This window comes from Numenius arquata, chromosome 4 (assembly GCF_964106895.1).
Source record: "Numenius arquata chromosome 4, bNumArq3.hap1.1, whole genome shotgun sequence".
Lineage (NCBI taxonomy): Eukaryota > Metazoa > Chordata > Aves > Charadriiformes > Scolopacidae > Numenius > Numenius arquata.
Window position 1 is genome coordinate 47,970,748 of NC_133579.1, and position 20,485 is coordinate 47,991,232.

Genomic DNA, 20,485 nt, shown 5'->3' on the forward strand with positions numbered 1-20,485 from the left:
AGTTCATGAAAAGATTTTACTTCAGCCTAATACAAGTACGCTTTTACTATTCCAGTGAGTAATATCAGCAAGGACAGTCAAAAATACCCTCTGAACTGATAAAGCAGAAATGGATAAGCACATACATTTCCAGATGAAATCCTATCTCCATAGTAAAATCACCGGCTAATATTCATTCAATATATTGGAATAATTTTGCTAACAGTCCCCTTGCAACAAATGCATAATGTGGCTGAAAAGAACTTCAGAAAATACAATGTAGAAGTTCATTACAAAAAGGAGTTTAGCATTAAATAAAAAAGTACAGAACTACAATACTGTAAATACTATTCTAATGACACTTAAATAGACTATGTTGGTTATATAAATTTACCTGAGCTATGGTCCTGTCAGGACACCAAGATCTGATAAGAAGAAGATGTCTGAAGCAGTCCAGGGATTGACCATAGCCACTAGGAACCAGTTCTTCTTCAGGATTCTCACTATCAAACCAGGTTTTCCACTGTTTCTCTGCTCTAGAAATCTGCAGTTATACCAACAAAGGAGTAACTCTCACTAACAGACAAGTCACATTTCAACTACCACTAGGTCACAAACTTTTAATGAGGGTCAGAGACATGTAATCCACACATGGGCATTTGTTTAACAATGTTAGTACACAGATATAATAAGGTTATGTAAAAAAGAGAAGATAAGCTTTCAGATTTTAATTGCAAAACGCAACAATACCATCAAGTATTCATATTCTGGAAAAATGAGCTACTGCTCAGTATTTTTCATGAATGGTATAATGGCACAGCAAGGGCAGAACACAGACAGCTAGGCTCAGACATAGCTCTGAGAACACTAGCTACATATCTGCTCCCCACAGAACTGTACAGAAGGTACATACAGATACACCAAATGCTCTTTACTTATTCCATTAGCTATCATAAATTTAGTGTCAATTAAGACTATTCATACAAGTGTAGAATTTACTGAACACCCTTTCCCTAACTCTTATTCCACGTATTCCATCAAATATGAGAAGAAACTTCTTTACGGTGAGAGTGACAGAGCCCTGGAACAGGCTGCCCAGGGAGGTTGTGGAGTCCCCTTCTTTGGAGATTTTCAAGACCCGCCTGGATGCAATCCTGAGTAACATGCTCTAACATGCTCTGGGCAATCCTGCTTCAGCAGGGGAGTTGGACTAGATGATCTTTATGGTCCCTTCCAACTCTAAAAATTCAGTGAAATTCAGTGAAATTCAGTATTCAGAGAAATATTGGAACAAGCATCATAAAGGATAGCATAAGAAAGCACAAGAGGGATGCAAGAAAGTCTAAAACCCAGAAGATTCAAGTTGCATTATGTGAATTGGATAATACCAAGTTGTATCCCAATCTGAAAGTATTATAATTACATAGTGTGTGAAATGTTCTACTTTCTTCTTATTTTCCTGTGGGTTTTATCAATACAGGTTGCTAAGCTGTCAGGGCCACAACTTCAGCTATCTGCTATCACTTTCATTCTGTTCTATAAAATATATCAGTTTCCCACCATATGCCTTGATCACTACCAGGCAATCACTGTTAAACAAGAAAATAATTTAAAAGCTCTTACTTACCTGATCGAGAATATCTGAAAATTGTTTAAGCTTACTGAGCTCCACCAAGTTTAGCCAAGTCATATCCAGAATCCATTTAGCTGGCTTAGGAGGACAAACTTTAAGGTCTAGGGAAGCACCACCTGCAAGAAACTAGGAATTAGTTATAGTTAGAACTGTTGGAGACACCCAAAAGACCAAAAAAAAAAAAAAACAAACCCCAAAAAACCAGACCTATTTGGAAAATGTGAACGAGATACTGCGGGACTATTTTACATGACTGTCTTCTCATTCTGCAGAAAACTACTTTAAAAACTACTTAATAACTAAGGATGGTCACAAAGAAATTTCTGAGTTAGCTAACACACAAAATTTATTTTCAAATCTTATTTTTCATCTTACTTTAAAACATACTTTTTTAAAATCAGATTCCCATTACAAGCTAAATCTATTTTCTACTGTGAAAGAATAAGCTTGAGTTTACAGAGAAAAAACTGAAGCTTAATTTCAATATTATTTTAGCTGATTTTTTTATTGTTGTGGATAACATAACTTTGCCAATATGTACTTTTACCTTCCTTGGAATTCAGCTGAAGCTAAAAGAAAGAAAACACAAAATAAAAAGGAAATACAAGCCATGAGAATCCAGATTTTTAATCATGAGGTTACAGGGTTTTTCTACCTTATAAAGCCATGCCACCTTTGGTGAGGCAGAGTTTGCAGTTTGGTGACTCTATATTTTTATTTTTTTTTATGATGTACCTTAAACTTAATCTTTGTTAACCAGTTTCTCTTTTGAGGATTTACTACTACTTTGTGCAATGTGCCTGGAAATAAATGCTTGTTGGGAAAAGATATTAAGATTCAACATGAAAAAATTAACAGTTATAACCCGTAAATAAATGTTCCCTCGAAAAGAAAGTACCTTGGAAAGGTAATACAAAATGACTCTATGGGAAAGTAACAGAAGATCAGTGAGGAGGATTGTAAACACGCTGAAATGACTCACACCTGGGGTGTTAGAAAACACATATATCACACTAATTGTTGTTTTGTCTTTTGTGCTTGACAAGTAGAACATCTGCACCTAGATAACACGGGCCTGTGGTGGATTCAGAGGCACCTTATCCAACATGCCTGAGATTCCTGCCCTGCTGTTGGAGAAGATCAAAGCACAGTGGAAAGCTATGCCTGCTTGAATCTGTGATATACAGGCAAGAACAGCAGGTTTGAAATCTCTCACACTCTCTGTCTCGCTTGCAAGGACTCACTCACTACCATTGACTCTCTCTAGCAAGGACCAAGCTCTGCAGTGCCTGCATTCCCACTTGCGTGCCTCTGCCCAGGTGCTGCTTCGGAGATCTCCTAATTCATGAGGTATTGAGATTAAATTTACTCTTTGCATTTCATCCATGGTTTTGTGGTTCTTCCTGCATCCTGCCTATGTCAGCTCACACACGCTCCAAGATTTCAAGTGAAGATACACAGTGCTTGTATGCAGTTAAGACTAAAGCCATGAACTTGTCACATTCAACTAAGAGTATGATATTCTTTTAAACTGCTAGCATCACTTTCTGTTTCTACTTGCTTGCTTGTCCTCCTGCAGTTACCAAATAAACTAAAAGATGTTTAGTATAATAATTTTTCTAAGTCACATACCTGGTGGTATTAGACCAGCAGACATAAACATCAACTGAAAGGATACTTACTTTTCCTTTTTAATTCTCACAATTCTCAAAGCTATGTTTATCAATATTCAGCATGCTGCTGTAAATTAGAACTACCATACAATGTTGTCTGTCACCACAACAGAATGATAAGCATGTATTCTTTCAATTGACTGGCTTCTCACGTGCAAAAGGAAGCAGCAGGCTGGCTAGAAGATATAACCATAGCTCACAAATTTTCTACAATAATACGTGTACTCTACTTAAAATTGTTCCATAGTTCCAACCTTTAATAAGTGTCAGAAATTCTTCATGCTTCACTCTGTTTCTTTGTATATCAATCTTCAGTGTAAGTAATAATGTGAAAAGAAATTTGTGCTCCTCATAGAGTCCTCGGGCAGCATACTTGAACACTTCATATGTCATATGTTCAATAATATTAGTAACCCTCTTGCTAGTTATAGGGCTCTTGGTAGACCTGTTGGAAGATGCAGTTGAATGTCAATTTGCATAGCTTGAGTAAAGCAAATACTACGTAAAAGACAAAAAGCCATAGTTCAGAACTTTCAAAACATGAAAAAATAATAGATCACAAATACAGAATAACAGACAGCAAGCTAGCAACAACTTTCAGATAGAAGGAGCAACAAAAAAAAAAAAAAATCCTTTCTAATCAAGCCCTTCTGCATAGCTGAAAATCAACACAGTATAATGGTTTTTAATTAACTAATGCCTAATTTTTAAGGACTGTTAAGTACATTTGAAGATTTTTTGCCTTAGTAACTAACAGACAAAGGCTGGTGGGTACTTAAACTGACTATTCCTGTCAAGGCTGTAATGAGCAACACTCTTCTTTCTGACATTAGTTTACAACAAATCTTTACTGTACTACAACCACCTCCAGGACTGGGTAAAGACAAATTATACTTATTGTTAGCTAAATTACCTGGCTAGGGAGCGATCAAAAAGTCCCAAAAACTGCCGAAGTGAAGTCTGATACATCACATTGACCACGCTCATCTCAGTAATAAGGAAGTATAAGATGCTACCTCGAGTTGCAACTGAAGGACAGGAAACAAGATTGTGTTCAAAGTAGAAATGAAGAGCAGAAAACTTAACTCAAACAACCAGTACAGCGAGTTTAACACTAATGATGACTGAAGATCTTTGAGTTGCTCCATTATTTATTGCCCAGAAAAATAATTAAAAAGGGAATTTAATCCTCATTTATACATCAGCAAAAAAACCCCATCTTTACTGTAATCAATGCATACTATGTAAAGCCCAGTTTGCAAATATAAGCATATTTGGAGAGCGTCTGGATGGTATACTGCAATATTCAGATCATCAGCAGAACATATAAAAAGTAAGATGGTTGGAAGTACTGTTTCAGTATCCAAACAAATTTCTCTTTATAGACTTTTACAGGAGTCACATAAAAGCCAAATGAACTACATTCATTTAGCTTACCCAACACTGATTTAGCTTACTTTCAGCAGTTATTTAGTTTTAAATACAAAGGTTTTACAAAATCTGCAATGATTTCTGATACACTAACAGTACCATTTTACACATTTCCTAAAATGCAGGTATAATACTTAATTCCAGTGACCTTTTTTTTTTCCTCATTTTTTCACATTTTTCACCTGTCTGTTAAAAGCCAAAAGACTGATGAAATGTGTTGACTATAATAACTTAAGGATCTATGACAGGATAAACAAAGCATTCATCGAAACAGATACAAAAAGCATTTACATTATACTGGCCCCTAAAAGAATGTCAACATCTTGAACTCAAACATAGTTACCTAAATACCCTAATGACTAGTCTCATTAACAGTCCATAAAAAGGGTCAACATTTTAACAGCTAAAAAAGAACCACCAAGCCCTCCCAAGTTTCTTATCCAGTAGACTAGATGGACACGTACACTTGTATATAGAGCAATGGGAAGTTTAGGGAGAGAATAGATCATTTCATTTTATAAATTCCATATGAAGCATAACATTGACTATTTTCTCCCCCATAGCTCAATATGACATTTCCTAGATGCATTCTACTTGCAGAAAAACACAGATCCTTCACATCCATTATCTCATTCCTGATCTCATACTACCATTTCTCTTTCTAAGTATTGCTATTTTAACAGTACAGTCCAGTTATTCGTCTTTCATTGCTACCTTCACTCACCAGGTCTGTACTCTTCACGGGCTGAGTTGATCTGTACTTCAGTTTCAGCAGAAGTTTGCAGTTTCTGTGTTACCTCCTCAGCAGTCGTCTTAGTGTTACTCAATACAATTATTAGACTCTCATCATCTGCCAGAGAACTCTTAGTGCTTGTAAGTCGGAACAACAGGTTATCTTCTAGGTCTTTAATCCTCCTTTTGTTCATTGTCACATCTTCAATAAGATCTGTTCTTTCTTTCTCTAATTCCTGTTGGAACACACAGTAATATTTGGAAACCAGAAGAGCAGTCAAAAATAAAAAATTTTGGTTTAGAAGTACCAATCCTATTTGTATTCAGTTTTAGAAATACCAATCCTACTAAAACAGTATAGGTCAAGGGTAACTGCACTAATCTGGGGAAAGAATTCCAGTTGTATTTCTGACAGCAGGTCTATTGCCAGGTTCCTGAACCTGCTACATAAGTGTGTATTAAAAAATCATTTCAACAAATTCTATGGAGCGTGCTCTTATCATGCCCTAATAGAATTAGAAGTCCAGAATATTAATTTTTTTCCTTCTCTTTCTGTTTCAAAGACAAGTACAAGCACCTCTCCAGGCACAGGATTTTATTTCACTCCATCTAATGCCATTCTCATTTATGCCTTGTTTTCCAATCACCATATTGAAAAATAGTCTCAGTAACAACAAGCATCCTTAGTCAACAAATCAAGCATCAAATATTTCAAGAAGTGCATCTAAAAATACTCCTCCATCAACCAGGGATAACTTTAGCCTCTCATTGACAGGCTTCATTGATTAAGAAAAGAAAGCATGTAGAACTCAAACTGAGTTGCTTCATTAGAAGTATTTATTTGATTACTTTTAGTAGTAGAAGCTGGGTGGTTTATATGCCTACTTTGTTTTCCAGTGGTCATATATAAAAGATGGATATCTGTTATTAGCAGTTTTGCATTTTAAAAAAACCAATAAACCTATTTAAAATATCTAGAAAAATATGTTCTTCAGAGGTAAATGGCCTTCCTTTTTATAGTACTCTTATTACAAATGAATCCCTCAAAGATAAAAATACTCCATTGAAACACCACCAACACCAAATGTCTCAATACAGTGAAGTAAAAAGAAAGAAAAAGGGAAAGGATGGTTTAAGAGTCTTTCATAAGACAAGGATAATAGGAAACTTATGAATTAACAATAAGTGAGCCAGTTGGTAGAAATATTAGCTACGCCTACAGAAGTACTCCTTTGCTGTTTATAAAGTTCTAGTGGACAGTTTTAACAATGTCTCTCCAATGTTGGAAGCACCTTTGCCAAGACAGGCTGCTACTATTCCAAATAAACAGGAACAACACTAAGAAATACACAATCTCTCATATAGCACTAGAGGAATTAGGAACCTGAGACCTCAGCAAGGCTTAAGGAAAGGTTTTACTCTCCCATTGGAGCAGCCTTCATTTATACAGATTTGCAACACTGTTACAACTTTTTAAATTGGTTGTTTTCCCACATTCTAAACTTGTGGTCTTCTCTCTCCTACACTCTGCAAACATTCCTAAATATTTCCAGAATTTAGTTCTTGCAAAGCAAGTTCTTTTATCTTAAAATGGAAATTTTAAAAAGTCATCTTGTTATCAGATTTAGGTTCTTTTCTTGTCACCGTACAAAAGGTATATTGAATCATCATCATCAGGTAGAAAAGATGTATTGGGACCGTTGTCACAGAATAATGTAAATGTCACATAACTTAGAAGATGTGCATACAGATTCAAAAGATTCTGACAAAAACTGATGAAAAAAGACAAGAAAACTACAGTTAACTCCATTTTAATCAACCGATGGCTAATGGAACTGAAGAAAAGCAGGTAGCAATTATGAAGCAAGACAAGCATATGCAAGTTTGATGAAGTAGAAACATTTTTTAAAAGTCTAGCATTAAAAGAACGTTAGCATCCAATTAAATATAATAATTATATTGAGAAATCATTCTGAGCCAAATTAAATTTCATGTTTTGCTTAGTTTGGTTTAAAAGGTTAAACATATTCTAGATTGCAATGCATTTCAAAAAACAGAAAGCTAAGTTTCCCTCACAAGAAGAGGCTGAGAAACAAGTTGGAAACAGAATGGCCAAACTAAAGCAAGTGAAGTAACCTTAGATGAAAGCCTTAGTGAAAAAAACATCTACTAAGCTTTTAAAATACTTTTTGCAGATCAGGGAGAGTACACAGTTGAAAGTATTCTGCACGTCTTCAAAAATTTCCAGTCATAACATCAAGGATGCAAAAAAAACCAAGACAAGTTACCATATACATAAATTCAAGGAATTTGCACGAAAGAGGCTATTTCAAATCCAGCTTTATGGAACTGCTTTCATAAGCTGACATCATTTTACAGGCTTTCATAAAGAAAGCTAGATTTTTATTCATAATATTCATAAAATATAAAAGCTGCTACATAGCTTATATCATTCTGCCACAAAATGATTCACAAGTGCAAGAATTTGCATCAACTGTTCCTTACAAAACTTGAGCATTTTCCCACCACAAATCTTGAAATACAAATCTGAAAATTCAAAAAGCCATAAATACTTTTGTATATTATAACTTCACTACTAATGACATATCTATTTCTACAAGACTAAATAAGCAAGTTTTTTGTCAAATTACGTAACAGCCAATGTAGCAAAATAATATTATCATTAAAACCGTATGTTATACTACATTCAGTAGTACCAAGTCTCTCAAATCCAATAATTCCAAGAAATAGAGTAGAACTAAAATTATACAGATATACCAGTTACCCTTTGACCTTCTTATGCTCAGCTCACATCTTGCAAATTGGTTAACATTCTGGTGGAAAACAAGAAATCAGTACCAGAATTCTCATCGATAAACAATCAATTCTTTGAGATGTAAGCACACAGATGTAATCACACAGATTCTACCAATGGGCATACCAGACAACACAGGAACAGAAAGTCAGGCTTTGCAGAATCTTTAAATGATGTGCTGTAAACCCTCCTTTTCCGCATTGCAAGTCTAAATATCTCATTCGTTATAAGTGCAGAACTATATTACAGACAGTAGAATGGCAAGATGGATATAAATGTACATACAAACCTTGAAGAACACTAACTTCAGACAAATAATCTCTTCTCTTTTGGGGGCGGAAGTTCCACATATACATTCTAACACTGCATATCACCAAGCAGTCATACTACTAAAATAACTTGGTAAACTGTATCACAGTTACACAATTCCACCACCTCCCTACCAAAGGCTACAAGAAGGTAGCACAAATCTAGACACTTAATAGGGAAATCCCCAAATTCCCAAAGTTGCATAATTAGATATCATAGGAAAAAAAAAAGTGGGGTTGGATGGCGGGATATGTCCTAATTGACTCTTCAGGAAGCCTTGAACCACAGGGTGTAAGAACAGAGGCCAAGTAAACTGAAAAGTGTTAAACATATTCTATGAAAGTCCCTCTGCCTGTTAAGCGGTCCGCTTGTCGTTTATCCAGAAGAACTAGCCCCAGGTGGTCTCAATCCAAGCAGTAGTGAGGACACCACTCTGAGAAGCTGGTCCAGAGAGCACAGTATGTCCACCCATTAGACATTCCCAGCTAGTGGCAAAGATACCATAGAATAGTAGAATAATTTGTTTGGAAGGGACCCCCAGAAATTAACTAGTCCAACTCCCTGCTCAAAGCAGGTCTAAATAGGTCACTTGTTCATGGCCATGTCCAGTTCACTCCTGAACTCCTCCAAGAATGGAGACTCCACAACATCCCAAGGTAACCTGTTCCTGGTTTTGACCACTCTCAACGTAACTATTTTCTTCCTAATATCTAATCAGAATTTCCCATGTTCCAACTTGAGTCCATTACTTCTTAGTCTATTTGTTTGCACCTCTGAGAAAAATTGAGCTCCTATCTTGTCTGTGTCCTCCAAGCAGGCATAAAGCAACTGTGGTGACTGGAGGAATTTGCTGATTAAATGACTGTCATCTTGAGGAATCTACCGCATTTCGGGGCCCAGAAGTGAAGTCTGACATAAGGCTTTGTGAATACACACATCACAGTGCATTTCAGAAAGACCATGATAATTCCATTACATAGTAGGTTGACAAGCTGTCACTGGTTGAAATGAAGTCGATGGTGCAATGAAGCTGTCTGAAAAAATATAAGCCTTCATAGAATGAATATGATTTCTCTCATGAGATCCATGGACTGATCAGAAATGAAATGCAACTACTTGACATTAACAAGATGACTGAGGCCATTAAGAAGGAACATCTTACACTGAGGGGATGTGGGGGTGGGAGGACCTCAACAGGTGTCCCAATAAGGGAAAAAACAGATTCCTCTCTAGTGAAGGTAAACCGGAACTATTGCCAAAATCTTAGTAAATACACAGTCATAGATGCATAGTGTCTCATTTGACTCCAGTATTGCCTGGCCAGGGATTAGGTGTCCAATAGTTCAAAAGACACCAACCAACCTCCCCTCCAGAACTTCTGGTGGCATGTTTATTGGGATTGTAATCCTGAACTTGGACTTCCTTAACTAATACATCCGCAACGTCAAAATAAGGAGCTAGCCCATTTCCCCTTGGAGCAAAGAAGTAACTAAGTCTGAACCCTTTGCACCAGGTTATGTTGCCATGAGCTCCACAGTGTGTAGACAGAAGAGCATCAGCTTTTATTCAAGGCCTTTTTCCTTTTCACAAGCCATTCTCATGATGATACAACTCATTGAGGCAGGAAAAATAAGGCAAGCATGGTACAGTTGAGACAATAAAGACAAATAGAAACTTCTGCTTGAATGAATCAATTTCTTCTGTATCAGCTTTTAAACCATTATATGAATACGTATTATTAAGAATGAGCACAATAGAGAGAGCCAGAAAGTTACCCTGCAATATTGGAATAGAGTGTAATAAATTAAAATGAAAGTAAAACCTTCTACAGGTAAATGTAAGACATATAGCCAGGAAAAAGATACAAATAATTCTTTTACCTGTTTCTCTATGAGAATGACTCTTCCTAAGAGTTGATTTTCAAGACCTTTCATGGTCACAGTAAAGTCAATGATGGAGGTTCGAGCACTAATTTCAGGAGAGTAACCTGGATTTGGCAGTTTCGTAGTAATGTAAAGTCTGAAGCCATTCATAACATCTATTTCCTTATCACCAACCTTCACCTTAAGAAAAGTATTAAAAAGAAGTCTTGAGATATCAAGAACCAGTCCACACTCCTTCAGATACTGCATGTAGGAACAAAGTTTCATTTTTCTGTTCAAAGTCATAAAAACCCAGCTTTAAATAATATGACTGATGGAAAGAATTTGTTGAAAATATCTATGGAACAGTTTAAATTATTCATTCATAGATTACTTCAATATTTTAAAATGTCATAAGGAAAGGGATTAGGAGCTTTATAGGTTAATATATTAAGTATTTGTGATCTTAAACTCTGCTTTTTTTTGGTATTAACATTAATCAAATTTAAATACGAGTTTAATCTTTTACATTCATATACTTATTAGAATTTATTTTCTTGAGGGCAAGGAGGGGGGCTGTTTTCACTTGTTTGCTCATTTGTTTTATTTGTACCTTGTTGGCTGAACCCATTTTAATGAAGTTTCTTTCCAAAATATTATCAAGTGCTGGGTCAAGTTCTTCTCCAATATCTTCTATCAAAAGAGGTCTTCCCAAAGAAAGGCTGTCTTCTAAATGATTTCTAAAATACTTGTGATTCAAAGAAGTGATCTGAAAATACAATCATGGACAAGTATATTATGTTATGTCCAGTTACCAAGCTTTTTGTTTGTTTTATATTTATAATATAATATATTTTATATTTATACATTTTTTCATTTTATTTAAATTACTGACAAAAACAATGATCCCATGGTTAGATTAGGATTAAGGCAAAGATTGTGACCACAAGAAAAGGTAGCATCAGTGTACCATATTCTCAGATATCATTGAATGCAAACTTCTATTTTTCAGCTACAGAAGTAGAATCATAGAATGGTTAGAGTTGGAAGGGACCTAAAGATCAAGTTCAAACCCAAACCCAGGATCAAGTTCAAACCCCTGCCATGGGCAGGGACACCTCCCACTAGACCAGGTTGCTCAAAGCCCCATCCAGCCCGGCCTTGAAGTAGAAGAAAGCAACACTGAGCACTCAAAGTTTTGATATCCAATGAGTGCAACTAGACCAGAAATTCACAGGAACCTTTTATCTCCTTCAAATTTATCTTGGATAATATCCCCAAGCCAAACTTTGGCAAGGTTAAAACTCTTCCCTCCAGCTCCTCCCCTCCTTAAAAATTGGGAGTTACATTGAACAAGCCATTAAATAGTGTTTGCTTTAAAAAGTAGTCCTATTTTCCAACAATTTATGTTTCATTAAAATAAATTCATTAAAAAAATCAAGTCACTGGTACTAATAGGCTTCAGATGTACATTTTCATATCTAGCCAAATCTCAAATCTACCAAAACATATCTGAGATGTCCTTTATATCCAGACTAGGCATTTTATATAAAAGGCATTTGCTAAGTATTATTTGAATCACTGAGTTGTGACTGTTTTGTGAGCTTCTAGGGATTTTGAAAGCACCAGCACTCCTATTACCTGAAGTTCATTTTTGCCTTCCTTATTTTTAATCCAAATTTTACCCTGTGTCTGTGGATCAATTAATAAAGGATAACGAGATGCCTTAGTGACAATTATTCCATTCTGTATGGATAAGTCATCATTTGGTAATCCTTGCAGGTTCCATTCACTGATAGTTGGAGCATCAGTCAGCATTTCTATGAGGTTCAAGTTGTTACCAAAGGGGATTTTCCGGCTTTTCATTTCCTTTTGCCAGTCATTTAATAGCAGACTGCGGAACTCTTGGTTAAAAGGACCAGAATAAGACAGAAAAGCTGTAGCCAAGAGTACATCACCTTAAAGAGAAAAAGGTAAAAAAGAAAATAAAACATTACAGCTTTGCCAGTTTTATTAATGAATGAGCTGATTCCTTCTCTAGTTGTTATATGGTTTGCCTGGTAACTGAAGAACACACTTTGACCCATAAAGAAGACAAATCAGCCTTTTCCCCAAGGCTCATTGTTTTCATAGTAAAGCAATGCTACATTTCAGTAGATGCCACATTTACTTTATCCTTTCACTGCAACTGTACGAATCAAGCGACAGACAACCAACAGCCAGCCAAGGTCCAGCCAACACACACACATACACTATTGCAAACACCAGATCCTGCACAAGCAGGACATGGCAGATTAAGCTTACTCACAAACTTCCAATTTCATCGTTTCCTTGCACAATCATGAGAACAGGTTTAAACAATACTGGGGGGGGAGAAAATAACCTTAATTTAGGATTATTAATTAAGTACAAATCAATTACAATTATTACCACTAATAATAAAAAATTGTAATAGACATCACAGAATCACAGAATTATATGGGGTTGGAAGAGACCTCTGGAGATCATCTAGTCCAACCACCCCACCAGAGCAAGTCCTCCTAGAGCAGGTTGCACAGGAACATGTCCAGGAGGGTTTTGAATGTCTCCAGAGAAGGAGACTCCAACACTTCTCTGGGCAGCCTGTTCCAGTGCTCTGCCACCCTCAAAGTAAAGAAGTTCCTCCTCGTGTTTAGATGGAACTTCCTGTGTTCCAGTTTGTGCCCATTACCTCTTGTCCTGTCACTGGGCACCACTGAAAAAAGACTGGCCCCATCCTCTTGACACCCACCCTTTAAGTATTTATAGGTATTGATAATATCCCCCCTCAGTCTTGTCTTCTCCCGACTAAAAAGACCCAAGTCACAGAATCACAGAATCAAGGAATTGTTAGAGTTGGAAGGGACCTTCTAGAGATCATCTAGTCCAACTCCCCTGCTGAAGCAGGGTTGCCTAGAGCACATTACTCAGGACTGCATCCAGGCGGGTCTTGAAAATCTCCAGAGAAAGGGACTCCACGACCTCCCTGGGCAGCCTGTTCCAGTGCTCTGTCACCCTCACTGTAAAATTCTTCCTCATAGTTGAATGGAACTTCCTATGTTCCAGCTTGTGCCCATTGCCCCTCGTCCTGTCACTGGGAACCACTGAAAAGAGTCCAGCTCCATCCTCCCTCAAACCACCCTTCAGATACTTATAAGCATTAATAAGGTCTCCCCTCAGTCTTCTCCAGGCTAAGAAGTCCCAGCTCTCTCAGCCTTTCCTCATAAGGGAGATGCTCCAATCCCTTAATCATCTTAGTTGCCCTACCTCGACCAACCCTGGAGGTATTTAAGAAATGTGTAGACGTGGCACTTCAGGTTTTTTTGTTTGTTTGTTTATGGTTTTTTTGTGTCTGTGCATGTGTGTGCGCGCGCGTATGGCTGGACTCGATGATCTCAAAGGTCCTTTCCAACCATGAGGATTCTGTAATTCTGTGACCTGCTGGCCATCCTCTTCTTGATGCACCCCAGGGTGCCATTGGCCTTCTTGGCCACAAAGGAACATTGCTGGCTCATGGTCAACTTTTTGTCCACTAGGACTCCCAGGTCCCTCTGCAGAGCTGCTCTCCAGCAGGTCAGCCCCCAACCTGTACTGGTGCATGTGGTTATTCCTCCCAGGTGCAGCACCCTACACTTGCCGCTGTTGAATTTCATCAGGCTCCTCTCTGCCCAACTCTCCAGCCTGTCCGGGTGTCACTGTATGGCAGCATGGCGTTCTGGTATGTCAGCCACCCCTCCCAGTTTTGTGCCAACAGAAAACTTGCTGAGGGTACACTCTATCTCTTCATCCAGGTCATTGATGAATATATTCTCGGTTATAGACATTTTACTGGCACTTGCTAACATGTCACTCTCTTTGGACTGCTGCCTACAAACATCAGTCAAGTTAAAACATCAGTGTCCCAAATATGCACTGCATGTTATACACGTCAAGTAAAGCCCGTGCATAGCATACACAGTCACTGAATTTTTTTAAATATGAACTTCAGTCTCATATTGTAGTTTTCACCTAGCAGTGCTTTAGCAGGAAAATTAGTAACAATTACCCTCATTTTAGCAACAAAGAAGTTGAGCTGCAAAGTGAAAGTTTGAAATTTCAAGTGTTTTCCATTTCACTAGCCATTACAACTCAAGTGACTAACTTCCAAGTTTAAGGGTGTAGGCAAAAGCTTACCGACTAGCCTCTTGGCTTGCACAGCAAATTCTTTACTCTGCTCTGTCCACCTCTCTTTTTCACCTGCTAAACCACTTATAAGACTTGAGGCAGTTTGCATTTTATGACGGCAACGCTCAGCATCCTCAATCAAAGTCTAGAGAAAACCATGCACCAAGAAATATGGTTTAGAGTCACATATCTGACAGGCCAGAAAAATTTCTACATCTTATTAAACTAGTAGTTAAACAGCTTAAAAATATATTCTCAAACATTTATATAACTGTGCAGAGAAGGAGGGAAAGTGGGATGAAGAAAATATATCATGACAAACTATCAACATCTGTCATAAATGTGATCCAATTTTTTAATATTTCTGGCCTTACAGTTCATGTTGGCATGTATGTTAAATGACATGCAAAATGTCTGGTATCTATTGACTCTGGGGAATTCTGCCCAGAATTTCAAATACATAATACACAGATAACATACATTAATAAAACTTGATGTTACAGTAGTAGGCACTAAAAAAATAATCCAAATAAAATAGTTATTGAGGAGGTAGAAGGGAGGGGGGGAGAGGATCAGTGGCAAAGGAGAGAGGTGGGATCCAAAGAAGCAGGCTCCAAATAATATTTCTCTCTTATCCTTTGTCCATCAACAACCTTTCTAAGGAATAACAGTTTTCCTTAAAGTAAGAGTGGCAACTTCTTTTCTGTAAAGAGCAGTTCACCTGTTTTTCTCTCATCGCTTTTTCATACTCTGCCTGCACAATATCTAATTCTTCTTGCTTGGCACCCAGTTCTTCTTGAGCTCTCTGCAGATCCAGCATAGCAGTGGTTAAGCGATTCTCCTGGATTGCCAAATTAGCCTATGAAGTATACAAATATATAAGTGTATTCACACATACAACATCTCAAAGCATTTGCTATAATGTATCTCAAAGAGTTTTACTGTACTCCATTTCAAAATCAAAGTGCTCAGTAGAGATTTCATCACTCATTAAAACCTCTTATTTGAATTTTACAACAATCTTATTGCAGGTAGCTGCTGTTAAGCAGTTGGTCTAACATCAATTACTAAAAATAAATAGAAAAACTTCTGGGAATACTGACCCTTCTCCATCTGACACAAAAGTTAGTCTGATCTGGCCTGCAAAAAAGACTGGTGCCACTAGAAGCCTATTTGACTTCTCAGAGCAATATGCTTTGTCTAACGAAAGATACTACCTCTAACTACAAATCTTGCTTCTCTCTCAGTCATTCCTATTATAAATACAAGCTATTCTTTATTAAAATCATGCTTTACCATGTTCTTCCTGACTTTCAATCTTACCTTTTAACAACTATTTAGTCCTGTTTTTCTCTAAATGACACTGATGAACAAAGTCTCTGTATAGTCTTCTTATGAACTGAGATGCGGAACATTATAAGAACCAGATCTCAATTTTTTTCCTACTTAATTCTTAATTATGCACAGCAATTGCAATACTGAATTAAACTGGATGACAGCTGCTTCAACCCCATTCAGAAAGGGCCCAAAGGCATAAAACCACTCCATCTCTTTCATAATTTTGACAACTTACAAATGATAGTACATTTAAAACATATTTTACTGTAGAGTTACTATTTCCAAGATTCCTACAGAGGCATGCACCAGTTGGAATAAGGCAGCTGATGTTTCCAGCAGACAAAATCCTCAAGTGGAGACAGGTGGGGAGGAGAAGGAGCAAAGGCTGTTTGTGTTTGTGTGCCTCCCACTGATTAACAGACTTACCTTTAAAGGTAATACTTCTTTGTTGACAGAAAAAAATACAGCCATAGCTTTGGTCCATGAACAAAGGCCAGCAACATTCCCACATACTCTCCTAGCGGTCTCAATGTTGTAGTCCACCATTTCAAAATATGGGCTCAAAAGTTCTACCACTTCTTCATTAATAGTGTCCTTTTGAAATTGCTAAAAAAAAAAAAAAAAAGTGGAATACACATAATGTATGTAAGATATGTAAACTATACATACACACATTTCAGCATGCACAGAACGCTACCAAGATCACAAATGTTACTTGCAAACAGCTAACATGAAGTTCTCTGTCTCATGCATCTTTGAAAGCTTGCCAAAGTCATTCCACTCTGTTCTACAGTCTTACAAAATGGAAAAAAGTTTGCCTTCAATTATATTCTTTGCTATCTTACACTATCCATTACCATTACACAGCTAATTGTTGATAGAAAGTATCACTGATATCCTGCTTGAAATTCCATTTTCCTTAAGATTGAATAAGTAACTTAATCTTCAATAAGAAAAGGAAAAACTTTGCTCTGTTTCATAAACAAACAATCTACAAGACAGTCCATTCAAACGGAAAGCCAGCTATCTTCTCCTTAAATTACCTTATCTCATTAGTGGAATGTATTTCAATTTTAAGAATTTATTTTGACTCTCTCTTTTCTCCAAAAAACACCTCTTCCATTTTTCATCCCTAAAAGCTCTCAATTTTCTCCCTCAAATTTATTTTGATTATCAAATATTCTGTATAAGTTTGGTCTTCTTAGAAGATTTATTTGCAAGGTACCTTGAAAGTCCATCACTGATGAACCTGAAACACAGCTGTTCCTTGAAGCACAAATAGGTTTGTTTATGCACGAGCAACGAAATATTCAAGCCCTTCAGCAACTTAAAATTCCTTATGAGCAGATGCAATCTGAATACTACATAAACGGCACCCATGGCACTACCAACACCACAAAGCTGGTCAAGTCTGCCACCTGTGATTTTCTGCTGGACTAGAGTCAGACTAAGTGAACTCCTCAAAATGCAGAAATTAGAGATAATAACATCCAGTGGGGCAGGACAAGGTACAATTTATTCTGAACAGACTAATCATAATATTATTAGTTCAAATTACGAACAATACGAACAAATTATTCACTAGTTACTCTTCCCATTTCCCTAGACATATGCTATGGAGCTGAAAATCCCAAATTTAAAAAAAAAAATCTGATTTATATATCCTAATAATCAATTATTATTTTGCAAGCCACTGCACAAGTCGCAATGCTGAAAATTAATGAAAAGTTAGGTACCATAAAAAAAGATGTTTTCTATCAGCTTTAATGAAACAGATAAGTAATGGCCATTCAAAACAAATGCTTAAAGCTTTGAATCATTTGTCACTGAAAGTAATGTCATTGCCTTACTTAGGAGAAATTATAATTGATTTATGACCTGACTTTGCCAGAAGGATTCAAGTTTATTTCATTATGACATGCTTATTTTTAAGCCCTTAACATTTCAGATCAATTGTGTGTCTGATTCCCCATGCACATTTGATCTCCTATGAACACGAGAGAAAACTGTCCCCCCTATTTTCTTAAATTAAAAAATATCAAAAAGAAGGTTGCACGAGCACCTGTAGGTTCTGTAAGAAGTTCCCTGCTGTCATCAGTTTCAAAGATTCTTGCCATGATGGGATGGTACAGCATTTTTCCTGATCAATTTTCACATTGTTCACTTTTCGCTGGAAGAGCAGTAACACACAGTCCATGATACGCATAATGAGGTGAGGAGGTCGACCCAGCGTGCGGACAGTGGCAATATCTGCAGGTTTTATTGTCTATGAATTTAAAACAAAGGGTAAAGCAATTACTGTTACTGTTTACTTAAGACATAGAGCACAAGCTCACCAACAGTATTCATCCACTGGAAAAGAAAAAAATTATTCATATTATTTTTGATTGAAAATAATTTTACCTCTAAAAAGCATGAAGCTAGAAGGATCCTCCAACCAGATTTTCACTATTACTTCCTACCAACTACTAGGAAACCTCAGCTCAGCCACCTCCACAGCAGCACCTAAAAGTTTAGAACTACCATGCACATTTTTGACAAAACACAGAGCAGAGAACAAAAGAGAAACATCTTGACATTTTACCTATTTTTTAGAAAATGCAAACCTATTGACCAGAAACTGAGCCTAGAAAGGAAAACACATTCTGTTGCTATTTGAAGGTGAATTAAGGAAAAACAGTGGGAAGGCCTGATACACATATAGACTTGTGCCTTCTGATTCATCCTACAGAGAATGTTCCTGTTGCAGAAACAGGTCTGAGAGAAAAACAAATGAATTATAATAACGTATGAAGACCTAGGCCCTAGTAAGTTAGGCCAAGTAAGTCTTAGGATGCAAATCTAATACCGTAACTTGTGTCTCTAGTGTACGTTATGAATCAGAAAGGATTATCAGAAAAGACTACTGAAGATGTTTCCTTAGAGAAGCACTGATTTGAAGAGTAGTGCATGCTGCACCACATATAGAGCAAAAAAAACACTGAACAATGGTAACTGCTGATGGGCAGGCCCACTCATAACTGCTCACGGGCAAGCCCCCACCAGACATAACTTGGATGAGAAGCTTTGCTTATTCACAGGCAGTTTAATCACCCTGAGTACATGACAGTGACTTAAAATAAGCAACCAGTTAATGCAGGTGTTATGACACCTTGCTTCTAGCCTAGTACATGCCTCACTGGGAATTAATAAAGGAAGATTTTAACTACTTATATTTATGCTTCAAGAAAGGGATTGTTAATTATTACAGATTATCCTAATCACCTTCCTTCTGCCTGACTGTTGTTTCCCTTCAATATTTTGCTGCTCATCAGGTTCAGCAGGCACCTGATAATTCAGCAGAGTTTTTCCAGATATCCATGTGGAAACTTTAACCAGTGTTTCTTAGTGACCTTTAAAAAATTCAGCCCAGCCTTTTTTGCTACCATCCAAATTGTGGCAAAAGAGCTGCATTTATTTTCTGTTTATTTATTTATTTACTTCTAGTTGTGCATTTAATGTGCCATTTTTATTGCAGGGCAAAGGGCAACTAAGCTTTATTGAACTTTGACAACTCTTACTCAAACTTTTAAAAAATTAATCTCACTATAATTTTAAGAATATTTATAAGCTGTTCTGTACCTACCTGTCTCTTAACATAGCATTTAGCTGTCCTAAAATACGTAAAAAACTGAGTGAAATAACAAACCACAGATTTTTTTTTTTTTTTATCTGGGAAGTTACCTTTGAATTTATTAAATACTTTAAGACATTTGTCTACACTGCAAGCAGAATTCTGTTACAGGAATTCCTAGCTGGAAATTTGCAAATCCATAATGATTGTCAGATTTATTTTTTGAAGGATGCAGCCCTATACAGACCTGTATAGATAATTTTCTTGCTTAAAGGAGTTTCTGAATGAATGAACACATGCTGAGAAAACAGATATGCATGCTGATAGGCTTGCTTTTATGATAGTCTTCCTTTCTCATATTGCCACAGGCAAAGTAACTCATTATAGCAAATGTAAAAATTTCAGTATTAAGCCCAACTACCTTTCCCCATTGTGACGTCTCAAAATAACACTAGTGTAGCTTTTCCTTAAAATCAGATTTTCATTTATTAGAATCCAAAACTTCAAGAAGAGTAACATTTTTTTTTTTTTTTTTTTTTTTGGAAACTGTAGCCAAAACCAGAAAGTAAGCTGTAATAGGATGCAGGACAGGACACAGGACACTGGTGCTCTTTTCATACCTCAGACACTGCCCAGGTAGCACTGTTTGTTTATGCACTGGTCAGAATTCTTGCCCACCTCTGGGTTTTAGTCTTTTTTTTTTTTTTTTTTTTACCTTTCTCCTATAGCTAAGTATCAGGATCTTATGATACAGACTCGCTCTCTTATTCCACTCTTATCAGCTGTCATGTCATCAGCCTTTATTTAGACATTTCCCCTCTGCCATTCAAGAATCATGGCAGTTGGAGATTGTTAAGTACCTCTCCCTCAAAGTGAAGTCATACATTCAGAAGATCCATGAGAACTTATTTATACTAG

General features: G+C 36.8%; 1 protein-coding gene across 1 annotated transcript in view; it reads right to left on the reverse strand.

Moving 5' to 3' along the window:
• DNAH5 (dynein axonemal heavy chain 5) overlaps positions 1-20,485 on the reverse strand; it is a 122,630-nt gene that overhangs the window by 12,731 nt on the left and 89,414 nt on the right. Inside the window, 12 exon segments of the mRNA XM_074146807.1 lie at positions 374-523; positions 1,607-1,728; positions 3,540-3,730; positions 4,199-4,313; positions 5,441-5,684; positions 10,453-10,635; positions 11,048-11,203; positions 12,076-12,392; positions 14,626-14,761; positions 15,338-15,475; positions 16,381-16,560; positions 18,017-18,220. Of these exon segments, the coding sequence (XP_074002908.1) occupies positions 374-523; positions 1,607-1,728; positions 3,540-3,730; positions 4,199-4,313; positions 5,441-5,684; positions 10,453-10,635; positions 11,048-11,203; positions 12,076-12,392; positions 14,626-14,761; positions 15,338-15,475; positions 16,381-16,560; positions 18,017-18,220 (2,136 nt within the window).